The 13,391-nt window shown below is 39.7% G+C and overlaps 1 protein-coding gene across 5 annotated transcripts in view; it reads right to left on the bottom strand.

Moving 5' to 3' along the window:
- Positions 1 to 13,391, bottom strand: part of iqgap3 (IQ motif containing GTPase activating protein 3) — a 146,258-nt gene that overhangs the window by 110,371 nt on the left and 22,496 nt on the right. For 2 of the 5 annotated variants that reach the window (XM_069940308.1, XM_069940313.1), the window contains exons 3-6: positions 7,789 to 7,945; positions 6,343 to 6,420; positions 3,873 to 3,949; positions 2,732 to 2,799 (exon numbers count right to left, since the gene is read on the bottom strand). In XM_069940308.1, the coding sequence (XP_069796409.1) occupies positions 2,732 to 2,799; positions 3,873 to 3,949; positions 6,343 to 6,420; positions 7,789 to 7,945 (380 nt within the window). Of the gene's footprint in view, positions 1 to 2,731; positions 2,800 to 3,872; positions 3,950 to 6,310; positions 6,421 to 7,788; positions 7,946 to 13,391 lie in introns of all 5 variants that reach the window. The other 3 variants (XM_069940309.1, XM_069940311.1, XM_069940312.1) reach the window with 2 other exon arrangements.

The following is a 13,391-nucleotide window of genomic DNA, read 5'->3' as shown; positions in this document are numbered from 1 at the left end:
GGAGTCTGATAGTGGAGGAGGAGCAGCTGTTCCTGAACCAGGTGGTGCGAGTCTTGTGGCATCGACACCTCTTTCCTGGTGACAGCAGCGAGAATGGAGCGTGTGCTGTGGAACCTTGATATTTGCTGTTGCTCTTCAACGGCAGCATTCCCTGTAGATGTTTTCAATGGTGGGAAGGTGGGCTGAGTACATTATCTTTTGCAGTCCCCATATCGACTGTGATGCAGCCGGTCAGCACACTTTCCACCACACATCTATAGAAATTTGCCAAATGTCGTACCAAACCTCCGCAAACTATTGAGGAAGTAGAGGTGCTGATGAGCTTTCTTTAGAATGCCATTGGTGTGTTGGGTCCAGGAAAAGTTCTCAGAGAGAGTGACTCCCGAGAACTTAAATTTGCTCACCCTCTCCACCTCTGCTCCCCCAGTGCTCACTGGATTGTACATCTCTGGTTTTCCCTTCCTGAAGTCAACAATCAACCCCTTAGTTTTGGTGACAAAGAGTTTGAGGTTGTAGTTGGAGCACCGTTCAGCCAAATCTCCATCCTGCATGCTGACTCAGGATTAAGCAGCAGGAGAGCAGTGTTAAGGGTGTTCATTCAGGAGCCTGATGACTGTGGAAAAGAAACTCATCAAGTCTGTTGGTGCATGCTTTCACATTCTTGAGCCTTCTTCCACATGGAAAGGGGGGAGAAGAGAGCATGTCCAAGGGCGCAACGGCTTATTCTGTATGCTAGCTGCCTTTCTTTGACAGTGGGATATGTCGATGGAACCCATGGAGGTGAAGTCATGAACCCGTGAAGTCCTGAGCTGCAGTCTTCTGCAACTTCTTCCGATCTTGAGTCAAGCAGCTCAGACCTCCACCTTCCAGGGGAACAAAGATATGAAATGCCACCATCTCCATCACACGCCTTTCCGTTTTTGGCAAGTAACGTGGGGTTCCTTATCATTCAACCCCGCAATGAGACGGATTCCAAGTATGGTGAGTTTGCGATTAAGTACAGGAAAGATGGGATTAATCCAGAAAGGGTGAACTGGGGCTAGGGAAGAGAAGCTGGGTTGGTATGGAGAAGTTAGGCTGTGAAATTATGACTGGGGTAGAATTTGAGAACACGAGGCAGATCATTTAGCGACATTTCTTTACGCTGTTAGTGAACCTTTGCAGGTCAACAACCACGGAGGCTCTGGTTTCAGCTAGAATCTCTACATTGGGGAGACGGGACACAGACTGGGAGATTGCTTCGCTGAGCACTTTCGCTCTGTCCTCATTAACGACAGGGATCACTCAGTGGCCAACCACTTCAATTCTGCGTAGGCATGTCAGTCCACGGCCTCCTACACTGCCAAACCAGGACCACCCGTAAACTGGAGGTGTAACAACTAACGTTCTGTCTGGGAATTCTTGAACCAGATGGCATTAACATCACCTTCTCCGGTTTCTGCTGGACCAGTCCCTCTTCTCCCTCTCTTCCCTATATCCTTAGCTCCAGATCTCCATTCACAGAGCTATCCTCCCCTCCCCCTGTTTTCTGTTGTGCTCTCCCTCTCTTATCCACTTAATACCGCTTGCCTATGAGCCTGTGTTCCTCCCCTCCACCATTTTCTTTGCTCATATCTTGACAAAGGGCTCAATGGTTATGTATCTTTATATTTGCTATATATAGCAAGCTGTATGACCTGCTGAGTTTCTCCAGCATTTTTTTTTTAACAACCAAGGGGACTTTGCGCTGTCTTCAATCAATATGGAGATCAATAAATTTCTGAACACAAAAGAGAATCAAAAGAATATGGGCAGCGAGTAGAGGATTAACATTGATCGTAATGAATGCCAGAGCACCCTCAAAGAGCTCAGCTGAGCGTGAAAATTGACCAAATTAAATCAGGAATTAGGATGCAATACACAAGTGTCCACGAGAAACTCAGCAGGTCACACAGCAGCCATAGGTTTATGTATTAACTCGACCCCGGCATCTGCAGACTTTTTGCTTTCACACCATCTGAGTGACAAATCTATCAGAGCCAAGAAAGATTTAGCTTTTCTTTCTTTTACTGCAAGGTGCGCCGGGCAACACTAATGGCGACTTTTTGTCTCATGGCAGGCAGAATGCATTAAAATTTCCTTCCAATAGTGATCTAATGCTGAACAGGACCAAAATATATGAAATAAGGAAGCAATCCTTTTACAACATCTGTCACATAAAAGGTTGACAGTAGGAAAACCTTTAGCTAATTTATCTTTGGATATTCTTTCTAAGGATATATGGACCAAGTGTTTAAAATTGGTCCATTTCTCTTCCATTTGTGCACATAATTCACTTATTCAATTCAAGATAGTACATAGAGCAGATAGTATTTTTAAGTACCTGCGTTGTTCAAGGCTTTGGGAGCTCGGACAGTGGTAAGTTTGCGTTCAGGGCATCGGGAGCTCGGACAGGCAGGCAGCCAATGTGAGGGCTCGTGGTTGGCTTGATGGGAGCTCTGCTGGATGGGCGGCCAGGGCCAAAAATTGGGAGAGGGGGCCGACTTTTACACAGGATCGACTATTGCACAAGAATTATTGCATGACTATTGCATGAGGCGCCTGGGTCGGCCCCATGAGGCGCCTGGAGCAGCACTCCGATGAACTCCAGCACCGCTGCACCCCTGAGTATATACGGTAGCTTGTACTCAACTAAAATAAAGCTGGAAATATACTAGCAAGCAGGTAACAATCAGATGACAACAAGTCTTACCTGTGAAATTCACCTTTCCGTACAGGTCCTGAATCTGTGGAGCCAGGCCCAGTTTGAACAAGTAGAGGCTGCAAAAAAAAAAAAAAAAAAAAAATCAGAGGAAAGCTCAGCTCACAGAAAATTGCTTTTAGCTTATTCAGATGCAAGGCAATGAGATAGGATCTGGGCCCCAGGTGATTTTAGCGCAGGGCAATCTTAACCAAAGCTTAGTCTCTTCTTAATTAAAAAGTGCTGTACTGGATTTCGTGAAGTGGAGGAATCACAAGTGAGAACCATGGACTTGTACTTAGAAAATTACCCCTCTGCCCCACCGGTAAAAATGCAACATAGAAGAAAAGAAGCAACTCATCGGTTCACAAGTGTGGTTTTAGGGAACCTCAAAAGATGGAAATTGAGGGATTGAAGGAGTTCCACACTCATGGCATCCTGAGAGCATTAACTCCATCTAGGACAGGACAAGAATAAAACAAAAATAGATGCCTGCAGGGGGTGTAGGTCAGAGCAGAAGGAGTACAAAGATTACAGAAGGCTGTAAGAGATTACAAATAGGAGAAAATTTAATTTTTAATTATATTTTTTAAATATTGGATCTACACCCCTTCCAGCCCATAACGCCCATGTAACCAATTAATTTAATTGAAGGGTGGGAGGAAACCCAGGCAAACACGGAGGGAGAATGTACAAATTCCTTACAGATGTATTCGTTAGAGGGAAGATCTCACTGAAACATTTCGAATGTTGAAAAGTGAGGACAGAGTAGACGTAGAAAGGCTGTTTCCAGTGGTGGGAGTGTCTAGGACAAGAGAGCGCGTCAGGATTGGTGGTCAGAGATGCAGAGGAATTTCTTCAGCCAGAGGGTGGTGAATCTGTGGAATTTGTTGCCACGGGTGGTTGTGGAGGCCGGGTCATTGAGTGGATTTAAGGCAGAGATTGATGGATTCTTGATTAGCCAGGGCTAATGGTTGAATGGTGGCAGACTTGATGGGCTGAATGGCCTATTTCTGCTCCTATGTCTTATGGTCTTATGATCAGTGGATTCGAACCCTGGACACTGTGATAGCGGGGCTAACCGTGCTGAAATTCTGGCGAAATACTCCACATATCATGATGAACAGTACTTTAATTATTGAAAGCATTGTACCTGAATGCATGAATGCAATAAATGGCACGGGGAATATTCTTCTTGTCGTAGATATCTGTGGTTTCTGGATAAAATATCTGTGAAAGAAACAAGTAATTTTCTCCTGAGGTTCTGGAGATGCACGTCTACAGCAATATTGCACACAGCTAGGAGGTACTGATTGTACCTCTCTTATCCAGCGCTCTGTGGTCTGGCAATTCACATGGTCCGGTACGTTTGAAGCTGCCGACATTAGTACAAACTCCTTAGACAGCGCAGGACTCAACCCGGTCCCAATCACTGGTACTATAAAGGTTGGATCTGCCACTGTTAGTACAAACTCGTTACAGACAGCGTGGGACTTGAACCTCTGTCCCGATCACTGGTGCTGTGAAGGCACTGCGCTAACGTGCCACCCTACAGTATTATTTCCTGTTTTTAGCTTTGTTCTACCTTTGATATGTTTCCATAGGGGGGGTTCCCTTATTCTGAGGTCCGGCAATGGCTAGGTCCCAACTTCATTGGATTAAAGAGGTACAACCTGTACTTTGTAATGCACTTTTGGCAGTGGCACACCAAATCAGTGCAAAGGGTACTAGAGTAAAAGAACAATAAATAAAGTTTACTGTCACAGGCACCAGGCAGCCATTCTCAGCAGGGTACCCCGCACATTTAAGTTAAAAGCCTTGTTTTCTTTTCACCTTGCGTAACATCGATATTTTTTGCTTTTTATGTAGGGAGAGAAACATGGAAGAAACCAAAGCATAGGCGGCACAGTTATCCCAACGCTGTTACAGCACCAGCTATCAGGACTCGAATTCCACACTGTCTGCAAGGTGTTTGTGCGTTCTCCCTGTTTCTGCACGAGTTTCTTCCCACTGTTCGAAAGGTACCGAGGTTTGTAGGTCAACTGGGTTCGTGGGCAGAAATGGCCTGTCTATGTTAAAAAAAAATTGACTGCTTCTCAGGGAAGGGGACCCATAAACTTTGAGCAGAGTCTGAGGAGGACAGGGACAAAAAAGAGGTTAGAATTTCAGTACATCTGTACCGCATACTTGCGTGTTTGCCAATAAACTCTCCTTCATCGCATGGAATGCAACTGGCTCAAAGAGGTAGCTTTTCACGAGCAATCAGTGATAGGTAACAGGAGACCCGTTCAGCACAGCATGCATCTCAGACCAATCAAGCCCTATGGACTCAAGTTGATCCATCCTATAAAAGATGGGTTGACTTTCATCTTGTCAGAGCACATACATGACATCCCCTGGAGCAAAATATTTAATTGCCTTCCCCACATGCTTTCAGACTGCTGTGCGTTAGCGGGAGCTTTCAATTTCCAATTGCTTTCTTCCAATCCTCAAACAGGCATGCCCGACACTCCAAGTACAACTCTGAAGGGCAAACAACAAGACTCCTGCCCACTCAATCCAGTCTCAGGCATCAGCCTGATGATCTACTGTAGTTACTAAATTTTAAATTTCAATTTAGACATACAGCATGGTAACAGGCCATTTCACCCCATGAATCCATGTCACCCAATTTACACCCAATTAACCTACACCCCCACTATGTTTCGAATGGTGGGAGGAAACTCCCACGCAGACACAGAGAGAACATACCAACTGCTTGGGATTCGAACCCTGGTCCCAATCGCTGGCGCTGTAAAAGCATTGTGCTAACCGCTACACTAACTGCGCCGACCCTTAAATACCTGTACTTTTTAAAAAATAAACAAAATAAAAATCACCACTATATGGGTCAGCGCATCGAGGGCGAAGGGTCAGTACTGTTCTGTTATGATCTAACACCCTGCTGTCCTTGCTGTCTGCAAGTTCAATAATCAGAATTTACACAGGACAACAAATATTTTGCTTCCTGAACACTTTTAGATGTACTTTATGGATTCTGGGCTGCTGACCACAAGATGTGCCTTAAAATTTTCCCATATAACCTATTTTTGTGATTTCCTGTCGTATTTTAAGTCTACTTCAAGCGTACAAACCACGAAGTGCAGCACATCACTGAAAACCCATTATCTGCAGTTACCCTTGGACTTCTGCCCTGATGATCTCGGTGCCGTCAACACCAAACATGGTGAAAGGTTTCACCAGGACATTGCGACCAAGGAAAAGCCATATCAAGGCAACTGCTGGCCAACTATTGATGGACGGTGACATGAGAGGCATCAGATGCTGAATGCAAAAAAAAATCAGCAGCAAAAAAATTTTTAGGTCAGTTAAGCTAACACAATGTGACAGCATCAATATGCATTTAGACAAACTAAATTTAATACGTTAATTCAATGTTTCAATTTCTCACATGATACAGCAAATCTGAAATTATCTTTGTGTTTAGCTTGACGTTGACTATTGTAATTCCCAATTTCTTTTCAGGAAGCAAACCTTTTGAAAAAAGATTGTTGTCCAGTGTTATCAAAGGATGCTTCTAAGTAAATGTACCAGATCAGGAGAGGCAACATCCTGTACCGTACCGAAGGAAGGGCAATCTTGGCCATGGCATTCAGCCAGTGGTTGATGTTGTCCGTGTGTCTGAAGTGCAGCCCAGTTGCCTGTACAAACACAAAATTTAACTCTTAAATACTGTAGCACCCTGTGTGAACGCAAGAGAACATCCGATAGAGTGAACGAATACCGACTGGAACATCATGGCCTTGTGCTTTTGTATGCACACCGAGGTAATGGATATTTGTACAGAGCAGTGTCCAGTTGGGGTTGACTTAGAGGCCAAAGTGTAGCGCCTCACCGTGCCAATATCCAACTACCTCAAACCAAAGGTCAAACCTGGGTCCATTCTTTCCTGTGCTTTCTGGATGGGACTTTCTGATTATCAGTGAAACCGCTACCACACTATTGTAACCAACATTTCCGGCTTGAGCCCTTCATCAAGGTATGACAAAATGGGGTAGCTCCTGAACAAAATGGTGGAGGGAGCACAGGCCCAAAGGCAGGAGATAATAGGTGGATAAGGGAGGGAGGGCACACCATCTGGAGAGGAGATGGCATGTGAATGGAGAGGGAATAGGGGTAGAGAGCTGGAGGAAAAATGACAAAGGGGCTGTTCAAACCACTGGCATTGTGAACGATGACAGTTTAGCAATACTGTCCTCTGGGGAACCAAAGTGCATTCAGTAAAATCCCCACTATCTGAAATTCAAGCAAACCCCAAGGAAATGGCAAAAAAAAAGTTAATTGATGAAATAAATAAATAAATGTTAAGATAAATAAGAATAAAAACAAATTTAAATAAAAATTTTAAATTGTAAAAGTAAATGTTCTTGGAAGCAACAGATAACCCATTGGTGAAGATAGGAGCAAACATTCAGCCGGCGGGACGTCCCGGCCTTGCCTTGCCCACAGCGGTTGTCTGAATAAAGCGGTATTTGAATAAAATGGTGTCGCCAGGATGAAGAGCCGGCCGATGCCGCTGAGGTGACTCTCCCAAAGTGTCTCCCTATCCCTGCCTGATAAGAGTCTTTATCTTTATTAGCATATTATTAAATATATTAGAACAATACAGCACAGAACAGGCCCTTCGGCCCTGGATGTTATGCTGACCTATATATTCCTTCCTGAAAAAGGTCTTTTCTGTAAACTTATGGGAGGGGGATTTAATTATGATGATAGCATAATTAGCATAGCGGTTAGTGCAACACTGTTATTGGTCAGCGACTGGGGTTCGAATTTAAGTTTAAATTTTGCGAATTGCCCGATTAAAGTGAACTTTACATAATTAAGGAACACAATACTGATATTTTGCACTGTCTTTTACCCTTGAAATAATTTATTCTTAATGCTGGTATATTAGTTAGGCATTGTCTCAAGCAATTGGAAAATTTGCATATCCAGTATCAACCAATCCCCATAGATGCCGGATTCCAGGGGGTTTTACTGTACTTACTGACTTAGATTCTCCATACCTTGTACCTCAGTTGTTCTGGGTCATAGATTTTCCGCAGTGCGACAACATTGGGTGCAAAACAGTGGCCCAGCTTAGCCAAAGTAACGCCATTCCTCAAGCTCTCTTCCAGGTCGGTAGTCGGCGGAAGCTCCTCATTCAAGCAGACTTCCATCCACCTAAATCAGATCCCAGAAAATACAAATTCAAGCTTAGCAGAGGCTGTATTGGTGCACTCCAACAGAAGAGCTTTAGCCATCTCTCTGTTCGAATCAGGTGGCCGGCCACAGGAAAGGTGCACATGTATATATTTGGTGCTCAGAAAGGTGTTTGTTAGCTCTGGGAGTGTGCAATCAAACACTCCCATCAACTGCTCGACATTTTCTTCACTTTTTTTTAAATTTTTTATTTTTCACACCATAACTCACATTAGCCATGATACACACTTTTTCCTTTTCACACATATACAGTGACATTTTCTCCCCACCCCCCCCCCACCCACCCCCCCCTCCCATCCATTTAAGATATACAATCTAGGATACATTAAACCAGTCAGACAATGTTGTCACTCAACAAAAATACACCAGAAATTCTACTGAATCCATTCTTTTCTTTCCTTCTCCTTCCATCAACTTAGGTAATGATTGTCCCCGGTAGGTTTTCGCTATTGTATTTAATGTAAGGCTCCCATATTTGTTCGAATATTTCAATATTATTTCTTAAACTATGTTATTTTTTCTAATGGAATACATTTATTCATTTCTATATACCATTGTTGTATTTTCAAATTATCTTCCAATTTCCAGGTTGACATAATACATTTTTTTGCTACGGCTAGAGCTATCTTAACAAATCTTTTTTGTGCATCCTCCAAATCAATTCCAAATTCTTTGTTTTTTATGTTACTTAGGAGAAAGATCTCTGGATTCTTTGGTATATTGTTTTCTGTTATTTTATTTAATATCTGATTGAGATCTTCCCAAAATTTTTCTACTTTCTCACATATCCAGATTGCATGAATTGTTGTTCCCATTTCTTTTTTACATCGAAAACATCTATCAGATACTGTTGGGTCCCATTTATTTAACTTTTGAGGTGTAATGTATAGTCTGTGTATCCAGTTATATTGTATCATACGTAACCTCGTATTTATTGTATTTCTCATCGTTCCAGAACATAATTTCTCCCATTTTCCTTTTTTATCTTTATATTTAAATCTTGTTCCCATTTTTGCTTAGTTTTACCATTTGTTTCCTCATTCTCCTTTTCTTGCAGTTTAATATACATATTTGTTATAAATCTTTTGATTATCATTGTAGCTGTAATCACATATTCAAGGTTACTTGCCTCTGGCAAACTCAAACTGCTTCCTAATTTATCCTTCAAGTAGGATCTCAATTGGTAATATGGCAGCGCTGTATCTTGAGTTATATTGTACTTAGCTTTCATTTGTTCAAAGGATAAGAATCTATTTCCAGAAAAACAATTTTCTATTCTTTTAATCCCTTTTTTTCCCCCATTCTCTAAAGGAAAGGTTATCTATTGTAAAAGGGAGTAACTTGTTTTGCGTCAATATTAGTTTTGGTAATTGATAATTTGTTTTATTTCTTTCTACATGAATCTTCTTCCAAATATTGAGGAGATGATGTAATACTGGAGAACTTCTATGTTGTACCAATTTTTCATCCCATTTATATAATATGTGTTCAGGTATCTTTTCCCCTATTTTATCTAATTCCAATCTCATCCAGTCTGGTTTTTCCCTTGTTTGATAAAAATCTGATAGGTATCTTAACTGTGCGGCTCTATAATAATTTTTAAAGTTTGGCAGTTGTAAGCCTCCTTGTTTATACCATTCTGTTAATTTATCTAGTGCTATCCTCGGTTTCCCCCCTCTCCATAAAAATTTCCTTATTATTTTCTTTAACTCCTTGAAGAATTTTTCTGTCAGTTGTATTGGCAATGCCTGAAATAAGTATAATATCCTTGGAAAAATGTTCATTTTAATACAGTTTATCCTTCCTATTAGTGTTAGTGGTAAATCTTTCCAATGCTCTAAATCGTCCTGTAATTTTTTCATTAGTGGATAATAATTGAGTTTATATAGTTGGCCGAGATTTTTGTTTATTTGTACACCTAGGTATCTTAATGCCTGCATTTGCCATCTAAATGGAGATTCCTTCTTAAATTTTGAGAAATCCGCATTATTCATAGGCATTGATTCACTTTTATTTACGTTTATCTTGTAACCCGACACTTCTCCATATTCCTTCAATTTCTTATATAATTCTTTTATTGATAGTTCTGGTTCTGTTAAGTACACTATAACATCATCCGCAAATAGACTGATTTTATATTCCTTGTCTTTTATTTTTATTCCTTTTATATTATTATCTATTCTTATCAATTCTGCTAGTGGTTCTATAGCTAACGCAAACAATAAAGGTGATAGTGGGCATCCCTGCCGCGTTGACCTGCTTAAGTTAAATTGCTTTGATACATGTCCATTTACTGTCACTTTCGCTAACGGTCCCTTATATAATGCTTTAATCCAATTAATATACTTCTCCGGTAAACTGAATTTTTGGAATACTTTGAATAAATAATTCCATTCTACTCTGTCAAAGGCCTTCTCTGCGTCTAAAGCAACTGCTACTGTAGGTGCTTTATTTCCTTCTACTGCATGAATTAAGTTAATAAATTTACAAATATTGTCTGTTGTGCGTCTTTTTTTGATAAATCCAGTTTTGTCTAAATTTACCATTTTCGGTACATGCTCTGCTAATCTGTTTGCTAATAGTTTAGCTATTATCTTATAATCTGTGTTTAGTAAAGATATTGGTCTATATGACGCTGGTGAGAGTGGATCTTTCCCTTGCTTTAGTATTACTGTAATTATTGCTGTTTTACATGAATCTGGTAAGTTTCATCAATCTGGTTGATTACATCCAGGAGGGGCGGAATTAATAAGTCTTTAAATGTTTTGTAGAATTCTATTGGGAATCCATCCTCTCCTGGTGTCTTATTATTTGGTAATTTTTTTAATTATCTCTTGTATTTCTACTATTCCAAATGGTTCTGTTAATTTATTTTGTTCCTCTATTTGTAGTTTTGGTAGTTCAATTTTAGTCAGAAATTCATCTATTTTCCCTTCTTTCCCTTCGTTTTCAGTTCGGTATAATTGTTCATAGAATTCTCTAAAGTTTCCCTTAATTTCTTTTGGATTATATGTAATTTGTTTGTCTTTTTTCCTTGATGCCAATACCATTTTCTTAGCTTGTTCTGTCTTAAGCTGCCATGCTAGGATTTTGTGTTTTTTCACCCAGTTCATAATATTTCTGTTTTGTCTTCATTATATTCTTCTCAACCTTATATGTTTGTAGTGTTTCATATTTTATTTTTTTATCCGCCAATTCTCTTCTTTTAGTTGTATCTTCCTTCATTGCTAATTTTTTTTCTATATTTACTATTTCCCTTTCCAACTGCTCTGTTTCCTGATTATAGTCCTTCTTCATCTTGGTTACATAACTTATTATTTGCCCTCTAATGAATGCTTTCATTGCATCCCATAGTATAAACTTATCTTCCACTGATTCCGTATTTATTTCAAAATACATTTTTATTTGTTTTTCAATAAATTCTCTAAAATCCTGCCTTTTAAGTAACATGGGGTTTAATCTCCATCTATACATTCTTGGTGGGATGTCCTCTAGCTTTACTGTCAATATTAAGGGTGAATGGTCCGATAGTATTCTAGCTTTATATTCTGTTTTTTTTAACTCTATCTTGCATACGAGCTGATAACAAAAATAGGTCTATTCTTGAGTATGTTTTATGTCTACCCGAGTAATATGAATATTCCTTTTCTTTTGGGTGTTGTTTCCTCCATATATCCAAAAGTTGCATTTCTTGCATTGATTTAATTATAAATTTGGTTACTTTGTTCTTTCTGTTAATTTTTTTCCCAGTTTTATCCATATTTGAATCCAAATTCAGGTTGAAATCCCCTCCTATTAATATGTTCCCTTGCGTATTTGCTACCTTCAAAAAGATATCTTGCATAAACTTTTGATCTTCTTCGTTAGGTGAATATACATTGAGTAGATTCCAAAACTCCGAATATATCTGACATTTTATCATTACATATCTCCCTGCTGGATCTATTATTTCCTCTTCTATTTTAAATGGCACATTTTTACTAATTAATATAGCCACTCCTCTTGCTTTTGAATTATACGATGCTGCTGTTACATGTCCTACCCAATCTCTCTTTAATTTCTTGTGCTCCAATTCAGTTAAGTGTGTTTCTTGCACAAATGCTATATCAATTTTTTCTTTTTTCAGTAAATTTAGCAGTTTCTTCCTTTTAATTTGGTTATGTATTCCATTAATATTTAAAGTCATATAGTTCAACGTAGCCATTTTATACTTTGTTTATCTTCCCTTTCCGTTTTTCCATCATTTCCTTTCCTCCTTTTCCATTTCTGTTTTCTTATTTTAAACCCTAAAACATTCCTAAAACATCAAACATTTTCCTTATTCTCCTATTTAAAACTTCTTTAGCCCCAATCTCCCCTTCCCCTCCTGAGTTGTCCTTTATCCCTTGTCGGACAACCACATCTCCCCTCTCCATTTGGGTTTGCGAATTCACTCGCAAGCGTCAGCTGATTTTGCAGTGACCGCAACTCCTGCCCACCCAGCACCCCCCAGAAAAGATTTCACTTTTCATATGTAACAAAGATCACTCTTTTAGTTCCCTCCTTATTCCCTCTATTCCATTTCCTTCCCTTATTAATTCTTGTCTATACTATCTATATTTTCCTCTAAATACGGATACATTCACGTATGCACATTATACATATACACACTTATACCTCTTTACCCACATACATATAAATCGTGGTCATTTTTACTCTCATTACACGTCTTCATCCCTCAGTCTATTTTGTAATTGTTCTGCAAATTTTCGTGCTTCTTCTGGATCCGAGAATAGTCTGTTTTGTTGTCCTGGAATAAATATTTTCAATACCGCTGGATGCTTTAGTATAAATTTATACCCTTTCTTCCATAAAATCGCCTTTGCTGTATTGAACTCCTTTCTCTTCTTTAGGAGTTCAAAACTTATATCTGGATAAATGAAGATTTTTTGCCCTTTGTACTCCAGTGGCTTGTTGCCCTCTCTTACTTTTTCCATTGTCTTCTCCAGTACCTTTTCTCTTGTAGTATATCTTAGGAATTTTACTAAAATAGATCTTGGTTTTTGTTGTGGTTGTGGTTTAAAGGCCAATGCTCTATGCGCCCTTTCTATTTCCATTTCTTGCTGTAGTTCTGGACATCCTAGGATCCTAGGGATCCAATCTTTTATAAACTCTCTCATATTCTTGCCTTCTTCATCTTCCTTAAGGCCCACTATCTTTATGTTATTTCTTCTGTTATAATTTTCCATTATATCTATTTTCTGAGCTAACAGTTCTTATGTCTCTATAACTTTTTTATTAGATTCCTCTAATTTCTTTTTTAAGTCCTCTACCTCCATTTCTGCTGCTACTGCCCGCTCTTCCATCTTGTCCATTTTCTTTCCCATTTCTGTTAAGGTCATATCTATTTTATTCATTTTCTCTTCTG

This window comes from Narcine bancroftii, chromosome 5 (assembly GCF_036971445.1).
Source record: "Narcine bancroftii isolate sNarBan1 chromosome 5, sNarBan1.hap1, whole genome shotgun sequence".
In the NCBI taxonomy this organism is placed as follows: Eukaryota; Metazoa; Chordata; class Chondrichthyes; order Torpediniformes; family Narcinidae; genus Narcine; species Narcine bancroftii.
The sequence above is the reverse complement of the archived record's forward strand: the minus strand, read 5'-3'. Positions and strand labels throughout refer to the sequence as shown.